Source organism: Pelodiscus sinensis, chromosome 1, assembly GCF_052426305.1.
Source record: "Pelodiscus sinensis isolate ZL-2025 chromosome 1, ASM5242630v1, whole genome shotgun sequence".
Lineage (NCBI taxonomy): Eukaryota > Metazoa > Chordata > Testudines > Trionychidae > Pelodiscus > Pelodiscus sinensis.
The window spans coordinates 233,251,268-233,274,017 of record NC_143052.1 but is presented as its reverse complement, the minus strand read 5'-3'; the positions used below and the strand labels follow the sequence as shown (position 1 = coordinate 233,274,017).

Below are 22,750 nucleotides of genomic sequence, written 5' to 3'. Positions count from 1 at the left end.
GAGCAGGAACAGGAAAAGGCAGGGCAGGGAAGAAGCAGCAGTGGGAGTAGGGTTGCCAGGTGTCCGGTTTTGAACCGGACAGCAGTATTTGAGCTTTCTGTTCAGGAAACAAACTGAGAAAATATAAATGAGAAAATACAAATGTCTGGTATTTTCTAAATAAGATGTAATGTAGATTGTGATGTAATGTCAAGTGTGTCCGGTGTTTTTATTGAAACCACCTGGCAACCCTAGGTGGGAGGCTTGGAGAAAGGGGTGAAGTGGTGATGGTGATGCAGGTTGGGGGGATGCCCCCATGCCCTACTAGGTATAGCTCTGCATCTGGAGAACCCTTTTCTTGAGAGGAGACTGGAAGAACTTGCCTTGGTCAGTCTCGCAAAATGGAGGTTGAGAGGGGACATTAATTGCTCTTTCTAAATACATTATTGGGTAAATACCAGAGATGGCGAAGACTTATTAAAACTAAGGGACAATGTTGGCACAAGAAAAAAATAGATAAACTAACCAGGAGCCTAGTCAGGGTGCTGGATGTAAGTTTTCTAGCCATCAGAGGGGTGAGATTCTGGAACAGTGTCCCAATGGGAGTTGTGCGGGGAAAATAATTAATTAGTATCCAGATTGCTGGATACATTTATGACAATTATATGAGAGGATTGCTTGTGATAGAAGGGGACAAGGCTCACCAACGCTGGAACTCAATTTTGAGTAATGTTTTATGTTTCCCAAAACTTTTGCTTCAGTGTTTTAGCTGACTATCTGCAGGGATAAGGAAGGGATTTTTTAAAATCTTCCCTTGAAGCATCTGGTAAGACCACAACTGGAGATTGGATGGGGAGGGCCAAGGGCTCTGAGGTTGCTCCAAGCATTTCTTCTCTCAGGTGCTAGGCTGGCTGGTTCTTGTTCACATATTCAGGATCTGACTGCCATTTGTAGGGTCAAAAAAGAATTCTCCCCCAGGTCAGACTGCAAGTGACCTTGGGGTTTTTCACTTTCTTTTGCAGTATGTGGGTGTGGATCATTTGACAGGATTATTTGGGTATATCTCACATAATCATGTCATTGCTTTTGTGGATGCCTCGGGCATTAAGTGCACCTTAGTCCTTCCTATTTTCCACCTGTGACACATAATAGTCTAGTCTCCTGGACTTTGATCTAATTTTGGTTGATGGTTTAATGTATGAGTGCTGGGTGGTGCTGGTGGCCTGTAATGCAGGCAGTCCCCGACTTACATGGATCCGACTTATGTCGGATCCGCACTTACGAACGGGGCTTTTCTCGCCCCGGAGCTCACGGGCGGCGGGTCGCCACCCGTGTCCTCTGTGGCGAGAAAAGCTTCTCCCGGTCTCCCTGGTCTGCTGGGGGGGGGGTCCAGCAAAGGCGCTGGACCCCCCCCAGCAGACCAGGGACACCCAAGCAAAGCCGCCGCCTGGGCGGCTTTGCTCGTTTGCCCGGGAGCAAAGCCGCCCAGGCAGCGGGACCCCCGCTGCCTGGGTGGCTTTGCTCCTGTCCCCCTGGTCTCCTGGGGGGGTCCAGCAAAGCCGCTGGACCCCCCCAGCAGACCAGGGACACTCGTTTGCCCGGGAGCAAAGCCGCCCAGGCAGCGGGACCCCCGCTGCCTGGGTGGCTTTGCTCCTGTCCCCCTGGTCTCCTGGGGGGGTCCAGCAAAGCCGCTGGACCCCCCCAGCAGACCAGGGACACTCGTTTGCCCGGGAGCAAAGCCGCCCAGGCAGCGGGACCCCCGCTGCCTGGGCGGCTTTGCTCCTGTCCCCCTGGTCTACTGGTCTGCAGGTGGCGGCTTTGCTCGAGTGTCCCTGGTCTGCTGGGGGGGGGGTCCAGCGGCTTTGCTGGACCCCCCCAGCAGACCAGGGAGACAGGAGGAAAGCCACACGGGCGGTGGGGTTCCTCCGCCTGTGCGGCTTTGCTCGGGTCTCCCTGGTCTGCTGGGGGGAGGGGGCGCAGATAGTGCGCCCCCCCCCCCAGCAGACCAGGCTTTTGTTGCGGAACACCTCGGGTAGAGCAGCTGGGGTGCTGCCGGGTTGGTCCTGTGGGAACCTACCAGGCAGCGCCCCAGCTGTTCTGTCCCAGGCTCCAGATTCAACAGCTGTTGAAACTGATCAGGCTGATTCCAGGAAGCTGGGGGCAGAGCAACTCTGCCTCCGGCTTCCTGTAGTCAGCCCCTGGTCAGTTTCAGTGGCAGCAGCTGAATCTGGAGCCAGTTCCGACTTACATACAAATTCAACTTAAGAACAAACCTATAGTCCCTATCTTGTATGTAACCTGGGGACTGCCTGTATGCAGGAGGTTGCTAGATGATCTATCTGGTGATGCCTCCTGGCCTTAGATTTTATGACACTATGACTCATTCTCTGCACAAGTTTGATGGTATGTGCAATGAATGAAGCAGGGATGTGTAGTGAATTGGGACATATTCATGTTTGTTTGGTGGGCAGTGAATGTCTTATTTTCTGGTCCTAGAGAGTTTTATCTAGACATCCAGAATCAACCAGCTGATCTTAACAGTCACCATGAGATATCTTATATTCTGCCAACTCCTGTAGATGGAGGATACAAGCTTCCACTAAGAGAAGGTGTTCCAATAAAAGCTATTATCTCATCTGCTCTCTCTCTCTCTCTCTCTCTCTCTCTCTCATATTATGACTACAAGAACACTATAAACAGCAAGCTTAAGAATTTTTTGTTTGTTTAGTGTAGGTGTAGCTCTGTCCAATTTAGGGGTTTTGCGGTCTACAAGCATGGAAAATTAGAGAACATTTCAATGTTTACTTAAACTTTTTTTTTATCCTTCAATCACTGTGTGTATAGCTATGATTGTTGCTATGATTATTTTTTGGAATACTGCAGAGAAAATTATCTCAATTAACTTTCATCTGAGGTCATTACCAAAGGCTGCAAAAGCAAAGCAGAAAAGTGGGCAGAATGTGTTTTTTATGCCTCTAGCTCAATCTTGAGTTGCACTTTCAAGAAAAATGAATGGCTAAAATACAACCAATTTTTTCCCCACTGGAAAACCTTATACTATGGTAATCTCAATATCTAAAACAATGCACAGAACATTCAGTATGTATTTAACTGATAAAATGCAAAACTTTTTCATGGCTGAGCACCTTTTCTGCCCCCAGGGGACAGCTGATGACTTAGCAAGTTCACTGTAGTCTAAATTCTCAATTGTAAACATATGAAGAAACCAAGTAAGAAAGCAGTAGAGTACATATTTGAAGTATACATATTATAAGGCTCTTCTCTTTTCTATTGCTGTTTACTAAGCAACAATGAGTAGGAGTAGCTGCTGTGATTTGTTGGTTTTGATATTTATAAATATGAACATGTTATGTATATGCTGTGGCCCTTTTGTTCCTGAACTGTGTATTGTATCATCAGCTTTTACTACCTTTTAATGTGACTAAGTAAATAAATGTGTTACTAATACTAGAGAGACAGGGTGGGTGAGGTAATAACTTTTATTGCACTTAACTTCTGTTGGTGACAGAGACAAGCTTTCTAGCCATACAGAGCCCCTGTTCTTTGGTGTGGCTCAAAAGCTTGTCTCTCTCACCCACAGAAGTTGAGCCAATAAAAATGACCTCATCCACCTTGTCTCTCCAGCATCCTGGGACTGCCATGGCTACCACTGCACTAATTTACTGATACAACAGTGGTAATGACTTGTCTCAGGAGCTTGGAAGGACAAGTAGGGAGCAAATTTGGTTTAACCTGCAACCTAAGCAAAAGAAGGTCCCCCCCCCCCCCCAGCTTTGGTATTTAAATTCTCAGGTGATTTTCAAAATGTCTGAACCAAGAACCATTTGTCTCACCCTGCCCTGCTAACGTGAGCAAAGAACTAGATAAAGCACAGCGCGCCCTGCAAATCACCAGTGCTTGTCAAGGGTCAGTTTGAGCAAAATCGATCCGTGCGCACTAGTGGCAATGAAACCATGTCCCCAGTCGCGCGAACAGAGGGTGACACAGGGAGACTTTGTGCCGTGTGTGTGTGTGTGTGGGGGGGGGGGGCAGGAGGGGGGAAGCTGAGAGCTACTGAGCCAAACTGTAAACGCGGATTCCGATGCAAAGCACGTCAAGCCGGGGGAGCTGGCTTGCAGTATCCCTCGCTCCAAGGCCTTGCAGGGAGCTGCTACCTGCGTGGCTGCGGCGCACTGCCCGGGCTGGGGGCTGGGCGCTTGGCGCGAGCCCGGGACCTGCGCTTGCATCAGCACCTCGCCCGGGCTGCGCTTGGCCCCGCCTTAGCAACCCAGCTGTCTCCAGCGTCAACACTGGGGCGGCCGCGCCTTGGAACCCGCCGCGTTCGTCACAATAGGTGGGGAGCGGCGGCGGAAATTCGGAAGCCAGGTGAGGGGAGTTTGCGCGGGCCGCGGCGGCGGGGGGCCGGCAGGGGGCGCCGCTGTGGCCGGGATGGAATGTCACGTTTCCACGTGGGGAGCGGAGCTGCAGGGCCCGCCCGCCCGGCGGGGTTAAACCCGCACCTCGTCCCTCCCCCCCTGCCGCTGGAGCCCTCTCCTGCCGCGCCTGGGGCTGCCCCCGGGACAGGGGTGCAGCTCCCAGCCCCCACCGGGCCCAGCAGCAAATTAAATGTTCGTTGTCGTTATTGTTCCTTCCTCAGGACAGCCCTAAAGCCCCAAGCTTCTGGGGGCTGTTGCTGAGCTGCCCTTAAAATACCCCACGGGCTGCTGGAAGGCGAGAGGTAAGACTAGGCTAGTGCAGCCCCTACCGTCCCTCCGCACTCATGGCTGGTTTGCAATGCGAGCTGTAGTCGTGGGGGTCAGAAAATCAAGCTGTGGAGCCCTACATCGCTCTCCATCCTTCCTCCCCAAGGCATGTCTTTTCCTTCCCTCCAGTCGTGCATTATCACGTGCTGTGTTTCACGACCCATCCCTTACCTCAGTTTCGTAGCATTGACACTTCTGCATGGCTCCTGGCTTCTAAAAGGGTACGTCTACACTACCGCGTTTTGTCGACGGAAGTTTTGTCGACAGATACTGTCGACAAAACTTCCGTCGACAAAGAGCGTCCAGACACATTGAGTTCTGTCGACAAAGCAAGCTGCTTTGTCGACAGAACTCCATAGTCTGGACGCAACGTTACAGGCAATAACAACTTCTGTCGACAGAGTTCTGTCGACAGAAGGTGTTGTGCCTCGTAAAATGAGGTATACCAGCGTCGACAAAACTGCTGAGTTCTGTCGACGTTATGTCGACAGAACTCAGCGGTAGTGTAGACGCTGGTATAGTTTTGTCGACAAAAGTCCACTTTTGTCGACAAAACTAGGTAGTCTAGACACACCCAAAATGTCCTAGCAACTTCCCCGAGCCCAAGACATGGGATAGGTGTCAGATCCTTAACAGCCCTTTCTGTGTTCCCCCTCTCCTCATAATCTTTCAACTCCTTTAAGATCTCATCCTTCCCTAACTTCCCCCTCCACATGAAACAGCCTTCTATCTTAGCCCCCTGACTACATGTTCCATGCTAGGGGCTCACACTTTGCCAGATTCTCATTGGTTCTATTCCAGTCTTGAAATCCCCCAGGCTTTCCCAAGGTGTTCTTGTATTTATCAAATAGTCTAGTTTTCCCAGCACAAGTTAAAAACTCAAGATGTACAGTAAGCAAAGGTGCAGGGGACCTTTCTGTACTGGGAAGAGTGAAAGGATAAAGGTGAATTTTATTGAATATAAAAATCTGTTTTGGTTCAGAATTTGGGTCCAAGGTAAGCTGATAACCTCAAATCTAAAGGAAAGGCACATTTGATATTTCTGTTAAGCCATTTCATACTCTTGTCAAAGTTTCTTTGTGTAGACAACTCCCCCCTACCCCAAATTCATTTCATGTGCAGATGCTGTTCATTTGGGATGAGCAGGAATGGTATTTACACTATAAAATGAAGAAAAATCTATAGTCAAACCTTTGTGCAGCTGCAAAAATCGGATGGTTTCTGGGATCCACAACTCAAATGCAGAGGACTTGAAAATGCTGACCAGTTTAGTTGTTAACATGAGGCTGCTATGATAACAAACCTCATCTATTTCTGGTTAGAAATCACTCAAGTAGCTGTTCCCCTGCAAAAACATATCTCCTTTAGTTGTCCAATAAAAGTAATTGTCTTTGAATGTTATATTGACAGCTAAACCTGGCTAATAATGAGTAATTTTATTAAGTTCAAATAAAATTATTCTGTACACATGGGGATATATGTCCTATGCCTAACATATAAGGTTGCAAAGAAGACTTGCTTTTTGTCTTACCAGAATTGCTAAGAACTAAGGTTCCTAGATTATAATAGTTAATAAAATAGTTATGTAAAAGATAAAAATAACACTTGATTCTACAAAGGAGGAATAGTCCTTTTGTTACAGATTAGGTATACTGTAATTTATCCTATCTCTGTAGTAATGCCTATGGCAAACTCCTTAATGACAGTAGTTAGCAGGTGGCCTGATAGTGATTCATAAATATTTTTTATTTGTTTTATTTAAAAAAAAAAAAAACCCTTGAAAATCTAGATGTCTCAAAATTGCCTAGTCAGCCAATATATGCAATCATGTGTTCTTGTTAGTCTCACCTGTCTCACCCCTTGCCTTTTTGTTACATTTTTCCCACATTTAAGACCTTAGATGTGCATGGTGTTATCTAATGGGACAACCTCCATGATTATAGCTACTTATGTGTTTCTAAGCCTGGCTTTCTAGACAAGAGGGGGCAAACTTTTTGGCCTGAACACCATATCTCAGTATGGAAACAGTATAGAGGGTTGGCCGGAGTAAGCGTGTGAGGCACACGGGGCGGGAGGGTGAGGGCTGTGGCTGGGGTGCAGACTCTGGGGTAGGGCTGGGGATGAGAGATTTGGGGTGCAGGAGGATACTCCAGGCTAGGATGGAGGTATTTGGGGGGGAGAGTGGATCAGGGCTCAGGAAGCGATTTGGGCCACACAAGGGGTGCTCAGGGTGCAGGAGGCAGGCAGTGCTTACTAGGGATGTAATAGTATAGTTGATTAACTGAAAAGCAAAAGCTGATTGGTTAATACTATAGCCTACATGCATTTCCTCCCTACCTAGTACATTTTTTTAGCATGCTGGCCAGCAGCCCAGCTCAGTCCCGGCTTGCACTGGGTCCTGGGCCTAACCCCACCGCGGCTCTGCATTTAAAGTAGCCCAGCTCAGTTCTGACTTGTGCTGGATCTGGGCGCTCAGACCACCCCACACTCCGGAAAGGGGCTGCCTGGGGACTATAGAATAGTCAACTAACTGATAAGAATTCATGAGGTTAATCAACTATTCAATTAACTAATATTTAACATCCCTAGTGCATACCTGAAGCAGTTCCTGGAAGCAGCTGCCTGTCCCCCCGCCGCCCGCCCCCGGCTCCCACACAGAGGCGGGGCCACAGAGCTCTGTGGAGTTGCAGTGCTGGTGATTGGGGCCGGGGTAGCATACAAAGCCCCCTGGCTGTCCCTGCTCCTGGGAGCCGTGCAGAGCTACTGGGGAACGGAGCGAGGCAAACTCTCAACCCTGCTCCCTGGTGGGAGTTCAAGGGCAGGATTAAAAGGTCCGATGGGATGCTTGTGGCCAGCGGGCCACAGGTGACCCTTTCCTACTCTAGATGGTAAATGTTTTGTGGTACAAGCTGTTTTATTAATTTTATACTTGAAATTGCCTAGGTCTCAATTATGATCAGGCTTCTGAATGATTTTGCATTGAATACTATTTGTTTGGTTTTAATTCTTCAGGTTTTTAAGAGGGAAAACAAGAGAGACCCAAAATCAAGAAGTCCAGAATGACCGGCAATCTGTGTAAAAGAGTTGCCTGGAGTGACCGTGAGTATCTTAAGAAGTAGATCTACTTTGCATGTATTCTTCGATGATTTACAATACAAAGCACTTGATGTGCATGTTATGATTGGCTATTATTAGTACACGGTCCCAATGTTTAGGGTGAAGTTTCTTATAGATTTGAAGGATTGCTTACTGGCATACTGGATGTAGCCTTCCCAACACTTTTGTTTTGAAAAAAAAGAGAGCAATTTTTGGTGATTAAATCCAATTTAATGGAATGAATGTGCATGGAGGAGGAAGAGGGATATGGTAGCTGGGAAACATATGGAATTGAAGGTGACTTTCCATAGTTAAACACACGTTTCTGTGGAATGAGAAGAAGGTAGAGAGATAAGTATAAAAATGCTTGGGAAGAGGACTGGTGAGAGAAGTGATGGTGGAAGAGAATAAACAATTTTTTGGTAAATCTCAACACTGTTTTTTTTTCCTTTTCTCTCTTTATAGAGGTTATCTTTGATATGAAATATGAAAGAGAACAAGAAAAGTCTGATTCTGACGTTGCCCACAAAGGGAAGTCAAAAGAAAAGGAAACGCGACTGAAAAACACATTGTGGAACTTGGATGTACAGCCTCTCATCTCATCCAATAAATGGCTTCAGCTTCATGGACTCAAGAGAAATAAACTGTCCCTCTCTCAGATTTTATCTCAAATTGGATTTCAGCACAGGGAAGGTATGAGGGAAACCAATGGTAAAAACTAAATCTTGATTTGGAATAGTCCAGACTTCAATGGATTTTTTTTTTTAGCAACACAGTATATGTTGTGGAGCCTTTAACATTGTTTCTTTTCTTGGTACTATCTTAGAAAAGAGATAGGAAAGTCACATTATGCTTCTTAACTGTAGCTTGGAAACATATCACATGTGGCTTCTCATCTCTGGAGCAGAGAAAAAGGGTGTTCTCTTTAATCAGCACCATCATTTTTCTCACTTTAATCTTGATCCCAATCTAGCTACATTTGTGAAATAACTTTAGATACAGAATGTTCCAGAATCAGAACACACACAACCTTTTCCCTAGCACCTGAAAATGTAACTGCCATAAGGACCTTATCCTTTGTGGACTGAAAATGCAAAGATTCTCCTGAGCTCCATGCCATAAACTATTATTGTCCTTCCAGTTGACCTGTGTGCATGGATTGTCGGAGAGTTTTCCCTTAGTGGTATCCATCAGGCCAGCAGGGGAGCCCGCTGGAGTGGTGCTGGTATATAGGTGCATATATATCCCCACTTGCCCTCCATCCCCCTCAGTTCCTTCTTGCCAGAATGCTCTGACGCTGGGGAGGTGGGTGGGATGTGGATTGGACGTGAGCAACACAACTTGAAGAACACTTATGAAAGTAAGTAAACATTTTTTCCCAGTTGTGCAGCAGTTGGAGGAGAGAGTTTGTGAGAGAGCATGATTATAAATCATTTACATAATAATGCTTTGCAGCGCACAATAAGGCATTCCTGACATGAAGAATTTGCCGTTTAAAATGCAGTAGTTGTAATGCATTAAGAATTGGTTTTAGCTGTTGAATTTACAAACTTAGCTGGCTTGGACCCTGAAGAATTCAGAGTTTAGCACTACACATCCAGCAAAACTGTGTTCTTCCCTGCTAGAAGAGTTGCATTCATTAGTAGAAGGCTAGAGGTTGTATACTCATTCTTTTCTGGATTAAGAAGTTAGACAATCCTCCAAGAAGTGAATGCTTCTTATAGTAAGTTTCACCAGCAAAAAGCCACTGGGTTAGCAGGGGAACAAGCTATTCCCTGGCTCTTAAATATTACCACGCCCTATGTTTTTCTGTCAATGGAGTCCCAGTTATGTAGAGCTACTGCCAAGAAATTTTTGTTATCAGGGGAGCAGAAAACATGCTTTTCCTTCTTCAGGGTATGCAATTGAAGATTTGTTTTGCAGCCCAGGTAGGCATAGCTGTGCTAATTTTGATCTAACTAGCATGATAAAAACAGCAGCATAAACATAGTGGCACCAGCCTCCAATGAGCTATATGAGCCCTTCTAGGGACATAGTCACATTGCTAGCACATGCTGAAGTTCCTGCTGCCTCTGCATCTTTGTTGTTATTTTTAGTGCACTAGTTAGTTTAAAACTAGCAGTGCAGTTATGTTACCTGTTCTGCAAATAGCATATTTTCAGATGCAATATATACATGCCTTCTGCTGCATTTACTTTTGCTCCTTTCAATATATGTCGTGGGAGAGCATCATCCATTCAGTTTTTTTCTCTCTTTTGACTGACAAATACTTGTACTTGCATTTATGAGGTAAATGGAGAATACAAAAGTTGAATTTCAGAAATCTGAAGTCCCAAATACCTTGTTTCCAGTAAGCAAGATGATACTTCCCCCCCATTAGATATAACTAGACATGATTGTAGAAAACAAAAATAATTTTTACAACTCAATATAAATAGAATATTTTTAAAGCTCACCAACATCACACGGATAGTACAAATCTTCTATCCCAGTTGCATGTACCTAAATTCAAATAGTAATTCTTTTTAGGATCAATCTATCTGGCAATGCAACATGTAACACTTAGTGGAAAAACTTCCCTTTTATCCAAAAAATCTTACTGACCCTTCAATAGAGGCATTGGTGAATGTGGTTCTTAGATAGCTGTAAAAATGTTATTTGGCTTACCAACAGAAAATAATTTAATGATAGTGCCATTTATTCTCTGTTCTTTTGCATATGACTTAGAAAAACAGTTTATAATAAAAATAATCTCCAACTTGAAACCATTTATAATCTTGAATGTAGATTATGTGTCCACCTTGGGGAAATTTGTGGCTTCTCGGTATGCAGATGGTCTGTTTCCTCAATATTTGAGAGCACAAGATGGCAGAGTATATAATGTAAGTGTGACTGACTTTGTTTCAATAGAGTAATAACTTTCCCCTATTTAAAAGATAATGTCAGTGTAACACTGATTGATTGAAGTGTCTCCGCTGCTAAAGAAATGTTGCCAGGAAATTGATGTATTTTCAAAATGGGAACTTTATCTTTTGCTGATTTTTAGTTCTGTTGCACCAAATGATTAATGATACAGAAGCTGGGTTGCTTTTCTGATGACTGGTGATACACTAGCCCATATGAAATGTGGAGTAAAGCTTTGAAGAATATCCTGAAATTTCTAAGTAATAGATTTACCCTATAATGAAAGGGAGAAAGCTTAAAAGGAATAGGACTAAACTGAGTGGTTACCAGTGAAACAAATGGAGGCACTCAGATGAAGAAACATATTGTGATGTCATAACTGATCATTTATTTCCAGCAGGAGGACACAAAGGACTTAAACTAGTCTGTGAAATAGTTTGATGGAACTCTGCCCAGACTTGTGCTCTAAGGAGCATGTTAGTAGTAGCTGCTATCTGTCCCATTATTTGAAAAGATGGAGTGTGAAGAAATCTGTGCATCAGTGACTAAGAAAAAAATTAATTCATAAAAGTAAAGACTTAAAAAAATGAATAGCATATCATCCTCTGATATCCAGAATCCCTCCCCAGTTATCAAGCATCCAGAACATCTATCGAGTGTAAAGCTGGCAAAACATAAAATTTCTGTGTGTGTTAGTCCACCACCTTTTCTGTGACCAATTCAGTTTTTAACACCTAATCCTGTGTTAGACTGCTGTATGTTCCTGAGAAATGATTTTCAGGACTACTGGGGCATGCTCAGATAGCATCAATACATAGTGTAAGGTAGGAACTAGACAATGGAGGTTTGCCTAATGACACTCTGAGAGAGAGATCAAAGTTTCTATTTCTGACAGAATTTTATTTTTAAAACTTCTAGTCTCCAAGCCTGCATGTTAGCTCTTGGAGAATCTCTGGGAGGTGGGGGGATAGCATGTAAATGAACTTACATAAATTAACATAGAGTTAAATTTAGTAACAATCTTAAATGAATCAATCTGTAGCACGGAATCTCTATGGATAATTATTCCATGCTTGAGTAACAAGTAGGAATATACTGCTGACTCCCTCCCCTCACCCTGTGACCAGGATGGAAATGTTGACTGTGGAATGCTCAGGGAGTTTAGAGAGCTACAAACACAGAAAACCCAGTAATAATAGGGTATTTCAACTATCTCCATGTTGACCAGGTACATGTCACCTCAGGATGAGATGCAGAGATGAGACTTTTAGACACCATTAAAGACTGCTTCTTGGAGCAGCTAGTCCTGTAATCCATAAGGGGAGTGACAATTCTTGATTTAGTTTTAAAACAAATTTAGCTGAACTGCTCAGTAATAGGGATGTCAGTGACTAGTCAACTATCTGACAAGCAAAAGCTTATCGGATAGTCATCTAGTCCCTCGACAATGTGAGGAAATGCCCTGGACTGAGATGTCAGTAGAAGATGTTTTGGAACAAATAGATAAAGAGAAATAAATCAATCTGTTGCTTCTCTACTAGATGACTGGAAGATAGCTAATGTGATCTCGGTTTTTAAAGAAGGCTTCAAAGGTGATCCTGGCATTTACAGGCTGTTAGGTCTAACTTCACTTAGGGACGTAAGCGACTAGTTGACTAGTCGAGTAACTACTCCCCAATACTGGGGAGGGAAGAAGAACCCTGAATCCTGGGGTGGATCCAGACAAGTCGGGAGCTGGATGCGGCCCCCGGGCCTTAGGTTCCCTGTCCCTGACCTATAACTTTGCCTAGAGTCAAATGTCTTAAGGTCTAGAAAGAAGGTCTTAGGTTTATTTCCCTTTTGTTATCCAATTATTTTTCTTTCCAGTTGTGGGTCTTGGCTTTGCTTATTTTATTGATTGGGCTGGAGCTTATGGAAAATAAGTCTTTATATTTAATTTGCATTCCTGAAATTTGTACCAAATGCCTCAATATAAATATTTAGGCCCAACAATGTTTGGAAACAGAACAGAAATGCTGGCTCGACAAAGAAACATTTTAATTTTCTTCTGTTGTTTCTTATGAACAAGATTGAGATTATACTGCCCCAGAAAAGAACTATACATCCCCTTATTCCCCCACACCGCATTTTAAGAGCAAGTCACAATCTTGCCCTAACTTAATAACTAGTTTCCAAGTGTTCTCAGTTTATCTATTCATCTGCTTTGCAATCTTTTCCCACCCTCAATGCCCCTATTTCTTTTAAGTCGCTTACCTTGCTCTGATCTATTCACAAACAAATCATGCAAACTAGTTGACGCTGCTCTGAACTTGTTTTAAATATTGTGGAATGCAATCAGAATAAAGCACAGTGGCTTTTCCATTGTATGTGAGTGATTCAGAGGCATTTGTCAAGTATTTTCTGCTAAATTAGTGGAAGAAAAACTGGTTGTTTCTCTTGCTACCTTGTCTGGCATATCTGGCACTATAAATCAGTCATTGCAGCTTTGCTGGATTTGGGATTGCTTTGAGTTATTTGTTTCGATCTTTGTTTTCATTCATTTATATTTAAATAAAGCTGACAGCCAAAAAAGAGCTAATTCTTCATTTTGTGGACTGTCTAACTGGAGCTATTGAGCTGTACAAGCAGAGAATGGAATGGCTAACTGGTGAAAGTCGGCAGATATTTGGAGTGATTCAGGAATCATGCATCATCATTGTTCTGGACTTTGGTACTGTGTGTGGAACAGAATTTGACCTATGCCGTGATGCGCTTTCTATGGTCCTCTCACAGCAAGTGGCCCAGCTCGCTAAGTTTAACCTCATTTGGTAAGGGAAATTATATTTATTTCCTACTTTTAGTTAATGAGATTAAAAGGAGCACTATAGAGTATAGATCTGTATTCTGATGATAGACTTGCTGCAGTAGTCATGATCATTATTATTGTTTGTATTGTAGTAGTGCCTAAAGCCATGGTGTCCAACCAGTTCTGAGGCAAACTAGCCACACTCAACTGGCCAAATAGCCACATGTGGCTAGTGGCTAGCATGTTGGACACCACGGGCCTAAAAGCTACTACTAAGTTGAGCACCTCACTATGTTAGGTATCACATGTCCAAGACTGTTTGTTCCCTAAAGAAACAAGACAGATTGGGAGAAAGGAAGTATTGATGTGCAAATTTTATAGGCGTGACACCATGCTGCAGAGCAATAGTGATTTTTCCCAGTGTCACACAGTAAATCATACAGCAGTCGATCTGGGAAACAAAACCAGATATCTTGAGTCCCTGTTCAGTGCTTTAACCAAGAGACCAGATTCTATTCCTAGAATGAGTAAATTAATTTGTACTTAGTGACAAAGAGGCCTAGTTTTCCAGATTCATATGCATGTGTAACTCTCGGTATACCATGCCCAGTGAGCCCACCAACAGAGAGAACAATGAGTCTGCTCTACTGCCTAAGCTTTTAGTTCATGTGATACAAGCTCATGCACTAAACTCCAGTGGTTCCAGGTTTGATTCCACCTGCAGATGATCTGGGTCTGCTGGCGTTACACATGTGCAAACTTTTCTTAATATAAATGTTTGCACACACAAAACAGGATTTACATTCACATAAGGATGGAAGTTTGTGTGCATGCAAGTTATGTGTATGCTAAGGTTTGTGAACAGCTTAATACTATTTTGAAAATTGGCTTCAGAAAGTCTATTAAAGTTAGATTGTGACTTCTAATGTCATTTTGTACACGATTTATGCCACAGACTTGATTCCAGTATCTCCTCCCAATAAATCTGAGGTTTGAACAAGTGAGCTTATACAGGCAGTCCCTGGGTTACGTACAAGATAGGGACTGTAGGTTTGTTCTTAAGTTGAATCTGTATGTAAGTCGGAACTGGCGTCCAGATTCAGACACTGCTGAAACTGACCGCCAGTTCTGACTTACATACAGAATCAACTTAAGAACCCCAGGCGTCCCCAAGTCAGCTGCTGCTGAAACTGATCAGCGCTGATTCCAGGAAGCCCAGGGCAGAGCAACTCTGCCTGGGGCTTCCTGTAGTCAGTGCTGGTCAGTTTCAGCAGAAGCTGACTTGGGGACGCCTGGGGCAGAGCAGCTGGGGTGCTGCTGGGTTGCTCCAGTAGCGCCGCTCCTCGGTGCTACTGGACCAACCCAGCAGCACCCCATCTGCTCTGCCCCAGGCGTCCTGATTCAGCCGCTGCTGAAACTGACCAGCAGCGGCTGAATCAGGACCTGGGGCAGAGCAGCTGGGGTGCTGCCGGGTTGGTCCAGTAGTGCCCAGAGCGGGCGCTGCAGGACCAATCGGCAGCACCCCAGCTGCTCTGCCCCAGAGTCCAAAACAAAAGCCTGGTCTGCTGGGGGGGGGGGGAGCACACTAGCTGCGCCCCCCCCCCAGCAGACCAGGGACACGGGGAGCAGAGCCGCAGCGGCAGCGGGGTGCCGTGCCTCTGAGGCTTTGCTCTGGCAAAGCCTCAGAGGCGAGGGACCCCGCCGCGGCTGCGGCTTCAGTCCCGGTGCCTGTGGTCTGCTGGGGATGGTCCCCAGCAGACCACAGGCTCCCAGACTGAAGCCGCAGCCGCGGGGGGGTCCCGCGCCTCTGAGGCTTTGCCAGAGCAAAGCCTCAGAGGCGCGGGGAACCGCCGCTGCTGCCGCTTCAGTCTGGGTGCCTGTGGTCTGCTGGGGGCGGTCCCCAGCAGACCACAGGCTCCCGGACTGAAGCCGCAGCCGCGGGGGGGGTCCCGCGCCTCTGAGGCTTTGCTCTGGCAAAGCCTCAGAAGCGCGGGAACCCGCCCAGTGCCCCTGGTCTGCTGGAGACGGTCTCCAGCAGACCAGGGGCACCGGAGCAGCTTACGAACGGGGCTTTCTCGCCCCGACCTCCGGGGCGAGAAAGCCCCGTTCGTAAGTGCGGATCCGACATAAGTCGGATCCGCGTAAGTCGGGGACTGCCTGTATTGCCTTTGAAAAACACCCACAACATTTTTTAAAAGGTGATCTGCAAAGTTATATAAAAATGGAGGCACAATAAAGTGAATTTATCAAGCTGTGGGGTATTTAGCACAAAAATATATGTTATCTTTTTAAAAAATTTCTGTGATGATACATCATTGCTATCCCAGATTTTTTAGAAACTCTCCAGAATGATGCTTTCTGGAATGTCACAGATATTCTAGCCACTTGTTTTTCTTTTTTCTTCTTTCTTTTTATATACACACATGCATGCACACTGCGCACGTTTGTAACGCCTTCAAAGCAAAAACTTCAAAGCACTTTAAAAACACCAATGAACTCAGCATCCCAACTTTCTGGTTTGGTAGGTAGGTAATTATTAATCCCATTACAGATGGTATGGAGGCTAAAAAATCACTCTTCATTCACAAAGGTGACACAATAAGTCAATTTTTAGATAACATGGTAATTTTTTTTTATCTTGGCAACACTTATTGTTGGAGTATTTCTGTTTTCTTCTCACCACATCTCACCAGCCTGTATAGTTTGCTACTTCTCAGATAGATCTTTATTATTGGTTCTAGCATGTTTAATGAGAGAGATGCTCTAGAAACTGATCTTAAAGCAGCGTTATTTATAAAATAAAAAAATATAAAATCATGACTGGTGTAAAGTTAGTAGATAAGGAAGTGCTATTTACTCCTCAGAACACAAGAACTAGAGGTCACCAAATGAAATTAAGAGGCAGCAGGTTTAAAACAAACAAAGGAAGTACTGTTTCACACGATGCATAGTCAACCCGTGGAACTCTGCCAGAGGATGTTGTGAAGGCCAAGACTATAACAGGGTTCAAAAAGAACTAAATAAATTAACGGCAGATAGGCCCATCAGTAGTCAAGGTGGGCAGGGATGATAACCGTAGCCGTTTGCCTGAAGCTGGGATGGGCAACACTTGATCATTACCTGTTCTGTTCACGCACACTGGAGCATCTGGTATTGGCCACTGTCGGCAGTAGGATGTTAAATTTTGATTAATTAACTAATCAAATAGTCAATGGGATTTCCATCGACTATTCGATTAGTCAGTAAGGACTAGCGCAGCATCCCAACAGGGGCTCTTGTGCATTTCAAAGACTGAAACACCGTGTGGCGCCGGGGTCCAGGGGGGAGTCTACTGACCTCGAGCTCCATGCAGGCGCTTCCGCTTTGAACATTTCAAAGTTGGAATGCTGCCACTGTGCCCCTGCCCCCTCCCAGAACTCCCCCCCCCAGCACACGCTCTTCCTTCCCCCTGCTCTTGCTACCTCTTTCTGATAGAGGCAGAAAGGGGGGGGGGGGAAGCGACTAGTCGATTAGTCTCTTGCATCCCTAGTTGGCAGACAGGATACTAGGGTAGATGGACCTTTGGTCTGACTCAGTATGGCTGCTTTTATGTTCTTTAGTTATCTTAATTCTGCTTAGGTAATATCTGCCTTAGAAACTAATTTTCAAACTTGTAGTGGATTTTGAGGTATTTTGCTTCTCTATCTTATTGCTTGTTAGTTTTTAGACTCTCCTGTCAATGGAATACCACAACCTCAAGAATTGGTGGTTTATTATCATTAAAAGTCTAATAAAGTCAAAATATTTTGAGCTCTGCTGTTGTATGTTGCTGGTGGCTCCTTATTACTCCTGAATAATCATTGATGTTATTTTTAGCACTGCACAAGATCTTGTGAAGTGGCAACAGAAAGCTGTTCCTCTGTCTGAATATTCTATAGAGTCGGCTGTTAAATGGCTCTGGAAGTTGGACCATATGCCAGCCATCAGCCACACTAGCTCTGCTGAGGCTCTGTTGGAAGCCATAAGTGATAATACAGTAAGTTTATACATCTCTTCTGAACTCTCCAGTAAACTCAAGAATATTGAGTGGAAGAACTGGATTGCAAGTTTTATTCTAATAAATTATGATGGGCTAAAGAGAGAACTTGTGGCTCTCTAGAAGGTATTACTTTCCAGTAGATTTACAGCCCATATCTACCAATACCCTATATATAGTATTTTTGCCATTAAATCTATTTATTTTTAAAGGGCCATATTATGGTACTCATTAAAAGAAAGCCAAAAGATATAAATATAAATACCATCATTTAAGCCAGCCACTCTGCTACCAGATTTACCCATTTCTTTGGAGTATGCTCATTTATTAGGATTACTCTTCTGAAATCAGAGGTGAAGGTTGATAATTCTATCAATGTGCTGCTTGTGTCACGTGTGTTCTCAAACAGAGCTCTACTTTTTCCTTCTGCCAACTCTCTCCCAATGGAGCTATCCTGCAGGACCTAAGTTCCCCAAGACTGGGTTCTTCCAGTCTTAGAATCAGATGAAAACACACTTTCACAGTGCACATATGAGAGGACTGGTTAATCAGCACTCAACAAGCTGACCTCTTATATGTCCCTGGGCTCAGTAGGCTGGGTTGGACAACAGTGCCAGGCTGTGACCCTCATCTGCCCTTGAACTCAGTGGTCTGGGTTAAAAAGCACTTTAAGCTGCCATCCTCTCATACCTCCCAGGTTCAGCACTTTCTTATCCCCACTTTCATTCAACAACCGTTCTGCTAATAACCCATTTGATGAGCAAAACCCTGGGATATTTGGGTGCTACAGGGATCTTTAGCTTAGGTGCAAGGAGTGTTGTTGTAGAATGAATGGGGAAAGTAAAAAAAAAAAAAAACGTAAAAAGGGTGGAGGAGTGAAAGAGAGAGAAGCAACCAACTTAACCATGACAATTATTTATTTCCAGGAAGTAACCATCCAAGGGGAGCCAAACAATATTTAAATCTAACTTAAATCTGATTACAAATGTTAGGGCTAGCAAACCTTATCTGATCACATAAGGCAGGGTCAGAAGGATATAATGAGAGGCTGCGTCTAGATTGGCATGATTTTCCGGAAAAGCATTTTCGGAACAGAGCATCTAGATTGGCACGGACGCTTTTCCGCTTTCAGTGCGGTTCTTGCCTTGGAATTGCTGTTCTCTATTCTATACTCTATGCTAATGGAGATGCTTTTCTGTTCTATCTATGATGTAAATGAGGCTCGGGGAGTTTCTGGAGTTTAGGCGTGTGTTCCCCTGCCTATTCATTGCAGAAGCTGGGGAAGAGAGTGGGGAGTGGTCTTTCAGACTGATTGGATACTATGATCTGGTTTGCCAAGAACACAGACAGAGTATGTAACAACCCCACACCTGTGGCAGTGAAGACACATTAGGCAAAAGACATTTCTGGTGAAAACTGGTACAACTTGCTTAAAGCAAATTCAGTAGTACATTTGGTCCTCCGAGTTCTGACTGAGTTATCAGTTTCCACTGGGGATATGCAAAAGGTGAATACAAGGTTCCACTTGAGTCTTGACTTTAAGAAATTATTTTAAGTGGGATATAAAGGGTCATGTAGGCTTAATGTTTCTCTACCATGGATGGATGTCACCCTGGATGAGTATTGACTGGTGTAAGTTGATATGAAAATTAAACTGGAAGCCACTGCAGGGAGCGGGGGCTTCCTTTTGAAATGTACAAGAACTCCATCAACAGGCCTGCCAATGGGAGGGCAAAGGAGGCAGTTGCCCTGGGGCCTGGTAATTCAAAGGGGCCTAGGCTTCCTGTTGCTGCTGTGGCAACAGCAGTGCCCTGAGCCCTTTAAATCACTGTCACGGTGCTCCAGGCAGCTTTTACGGCTGTCGGGAGTGGTGGGGGCACCATGCGGTATGCTTCAGGCAGTGCTGGGAGGGGCACTGCTGTCTGGGCAGCACTAAGGGCTGCTTGCCCTCAGCCCCACCCCTTCTGGATAGCGATGTAACCGACTAGCTGATAAGCAAAAGCTTATTGGCTAGTCGACTAGTGATGCGGCTAGTCGCTCCCCCTCCCCTTGCTGCCTCTCACAGAGAGAGGCAGCAAGGGGGTGGAGCAGGAGCCAGTGCTAGGGGGAGCCAGCTTAAAAGTCAGTTCTATCTAACACTGTCTCCACAGGGGGGAGGGGAGGTAGAGGCACAGTGGAAATGGTGCGAATGGGGATTGAAACAGTCTCTGCTTGTACCACTTCTGCTGCGATTCTGCTTTTGAAATGTACAAGAGACCTAATGGGGCTTGTACGTTTCAAAAAGAAGCCCCCGCTCCCTGCAGAGCTTCCGCTTTTGAACTGTAGCAAGAGCTCGGTAGTTCAAAGGTGGAGGTGCCCTTATAGACTAATCGAATAGTTGATGGAAATCTCATTGGCTATCCAATTAGTTAGTTAATCTAAATTTAACATCGCTGCTTCTGGGAGCATGGAGCCAGTTTCCTTCACACCCCCCCACCTTGCCCTAGGGCCCAGCTTAGCTGTCATCTCCCCTGCTCTTTAAGGTTGTGTCTACATTTTGAGCTGTGGCTATAATTCCTAGTTCAAAGAGACATACACGTGCTAGCCCTGATTGAGCTACTCTGCTAAAAATAATGTAGCAGTGGCAGTGTGAATGGTGGGACAGGCTTGGTACTCAAGTATATAGTGGTCCAACATGTTAGGTATCTTCTCGGGATAGCTAGCCTCTCCTAGCACTTTGCAACTGAACCTACACTTTACTTTTAGCATGCTTGAACTTGGATTTACAGCCTCAGTTTAAAGGGTACACATACCCTTTAGAAGGCAAAGAAGGAAACAATCACTAGATCTAATGGAGTATTGAATCTGTTTTTCTGTGCTGCTATACCTCACCGCAGCATGAAGACACAGATTGGTTCTTGAATACCTTCCCAGGCTCAGTTAGTATTATCTTCTCTTATTTCCCTTAGTGTGTGGTCCAGAGCTCCTTACTGTGTACATGGGGAGCTAGAGTGGCTTCTTTTTAAAAGTGATCATTTACCAATACATACACAGTGCCTGAGGTGCCGCAGTTAGTGCCATATTCTGTCTCTGCTATTATGGTGTGATGGCATTGGGACTGGTTCATCTGGCACTTCAGCCAGTTTTATGCTAGTGTAACTCCACTGACTCACCTATGCTTTGCACCAGGGTAAGTGAGGAGGAGAGCCCAACCTCTGTTAGCCTCATGGCTCTCATAATGAATCAGCTCTGATTTTTCTTTCCTCATGTCAACACAATGCAGCGTTAGAATAAATCCAAAGCAGCTGTACACAAAATAAGTCTTCCTATTCTTCTTTTAATACTATGCATAATGTATCTACCATAGGTTGAAGCTGTTTATTACTTTGCTGTGGGTGATTTTCCAAAGGACATGAAGCAGCTACTCTTGCAGAAGGTTTCTAACAGCCCATACCCAATCCACACAGTATCTTTTAATGCCAAGGAGGAAGAAACCATTCTTTTCCTAAAGGAGCTGAGCCATCTAACCTCTGGAAGGTATGGAGAACACTACTGCTATTAGTTAGTGATTTCAGTACTTTTGAAGGACTATACAATAGGAACATGTGACTCCATACAACTTACCTGGGAGGTAAGTGAGTATTATTCCAATTTTACTAATGATAAAACTGACACACATAGATTAAGTAATTTTCTTAAGATCATAGAGGAAATGATTGTTAGTGCTGGAATGAAAATTCAGGTGTTCTCATTCTCAGACCAAATCCCCCTCCACCCATATACTCCCGGTCTCTCTTTAAGCCTGTTTCTCATTTGTACAGTAAGCTATCTGTCAACTCCTCCTATTCTTGGCTATGCAGAAAAAAGGTGTAGGAAAAAAAGATGAACACACAAATATGCTGAAACAGATGACTGGCTAATTTGTTTTCTATACTGAATTGCAGTAATAGCTGTCAGCAACAGTGAGGAATTCATAACCCTTTTGTATTAGGTATTGTACAAACACATAGTAAAAAGACAACCTCTATTTCAGCTCACAGTTAAAGTTATGACAAGACACAGGAGGTAGATGAGACAATGAAATGGGTGAGTGGGGTTGGAGAAATAACCATAAAGCAAACATTATTGACTTAATTACAATCTGTAGAGTTACGCAGAGGCTTCAGTGATCATAGTTAGCAGCTGTGCTAGGTAAGTGTTGGAAAACTAATATGGCAAAGTACAACATGTCCACAAGTTCTTGGATATATTGGGGACAATTTCTTGTTTCACACAATGGAGTAAAATAACTGAAAGGATAGCCATTTTAGACTTAATTCCATCTAACAGACAGGAATTGGTTGCTAATTTCAGATTGGTTGCTAATCTGAAACTTAAAAGCAATTCGGGTGAAAGTGATCATGAAATGATAGATGTCATGATTCTAAGGAAAGTGAAGTGAGAGCAGCATATGATTTCATGCTGATGTGCCCAGTGCCCCAACTCCTTGTATTATTCCTGTATCTCTTTTCTCTCTTTCCCTTCTCAGGCCACCAAATTTCCTCCAGTTCCACTCCATCCATTTATTATCTGAAATTTTGCACTACATTTACTACTGTTTGCCTACAGATGCGCACACACACATTTTGCATGATGGAGCTGCCGTGGGAATGTAAAATTGGTTGCATTCAGCGTAGAGTACCAAATGCTATCTGTAATATTATTGTACATTATATGATATTCTGAACTTATCATTAGTCCATTGTCAGATCCTGCTTCCATTTCTGAGCCTGGTTCATCTTGCTTTCATTCTAGAATATGAAGTATTATTACATGCCAGTATGTTCAGAAGCAGTGGTGGTACTCTACCTGTTCTTAATCACTTTCAGAGAAAAGGTCAAAATCTCAGTCACTTTCCTGGCATAGTAGCTAGACTCATGAGCAGTAGTAGGTTTTGATGATCTGCTAAAGTAACTGTTAAATGCATGCTATAATGTAAGCACACTGCCCCTTTTGGGTCCCTCAGTCCAAGTTCCTGCTCCTGAGACTTGCTTGTGCTGCAGAAGTTTCCACCTTGGTTGCAGTTCTGCCTGTACCCAAACTACGTAGGCTGTCCTGCATGATTATCTGGAAATCATAAGGCTAGTGTGGCTTTCTCCCTTTTGTGCACTGTCACAACCTTGTTCCTCTGCTGTATCATGAATACCATGGACCCCAAAGCAGTGCATAATATACGTCCCATGGTAATCA

General features: G+C 44.3%; 1 protein-coding gene across 3 annotated transcripts in view; it reads left to right on the top strand.

Annotated features, from left to right (window-relative positions):
• The first annotated feature begins 4,057 nt into the window (after positions 1 to 4,057).
• Positions 4,058 to 22,750, top strand: part of VWA3B (von Willebrand factor A domain containing 3B) — a 110,670-nt gene continuing 91,977 nt past the window's right edge. For 2 of the 3 annotated variants that reach the window (XM_025178626.3, XM_006137418.5), the window contains exons 1-7: positions 4,377 to 4,717; positions 7,755 to 7,841; positions 8,304 to 8,531; positions 10,626 to 10,720; positions 13,299 to 13,549; positions 17,383 to 17,542; positions 20,889 to 21,058. In XM_025178626.3, the coding sequence (XP_025034411.3) occupies positions 7,802 to 7,841; positions 8,304 to 8,531; positions 10,626 to 10,720; positions 13,299 to 13,549; positions 17,383 to 17,542; positions 20,889 to 21,058 (944 nt within the window). In that variant the 5' untranslated portion in view covers positions 4,377 to 4,717; positions 7,755 to 7,801. The other variant, XM_075916526.2, reaches the window with a different exon arrangement.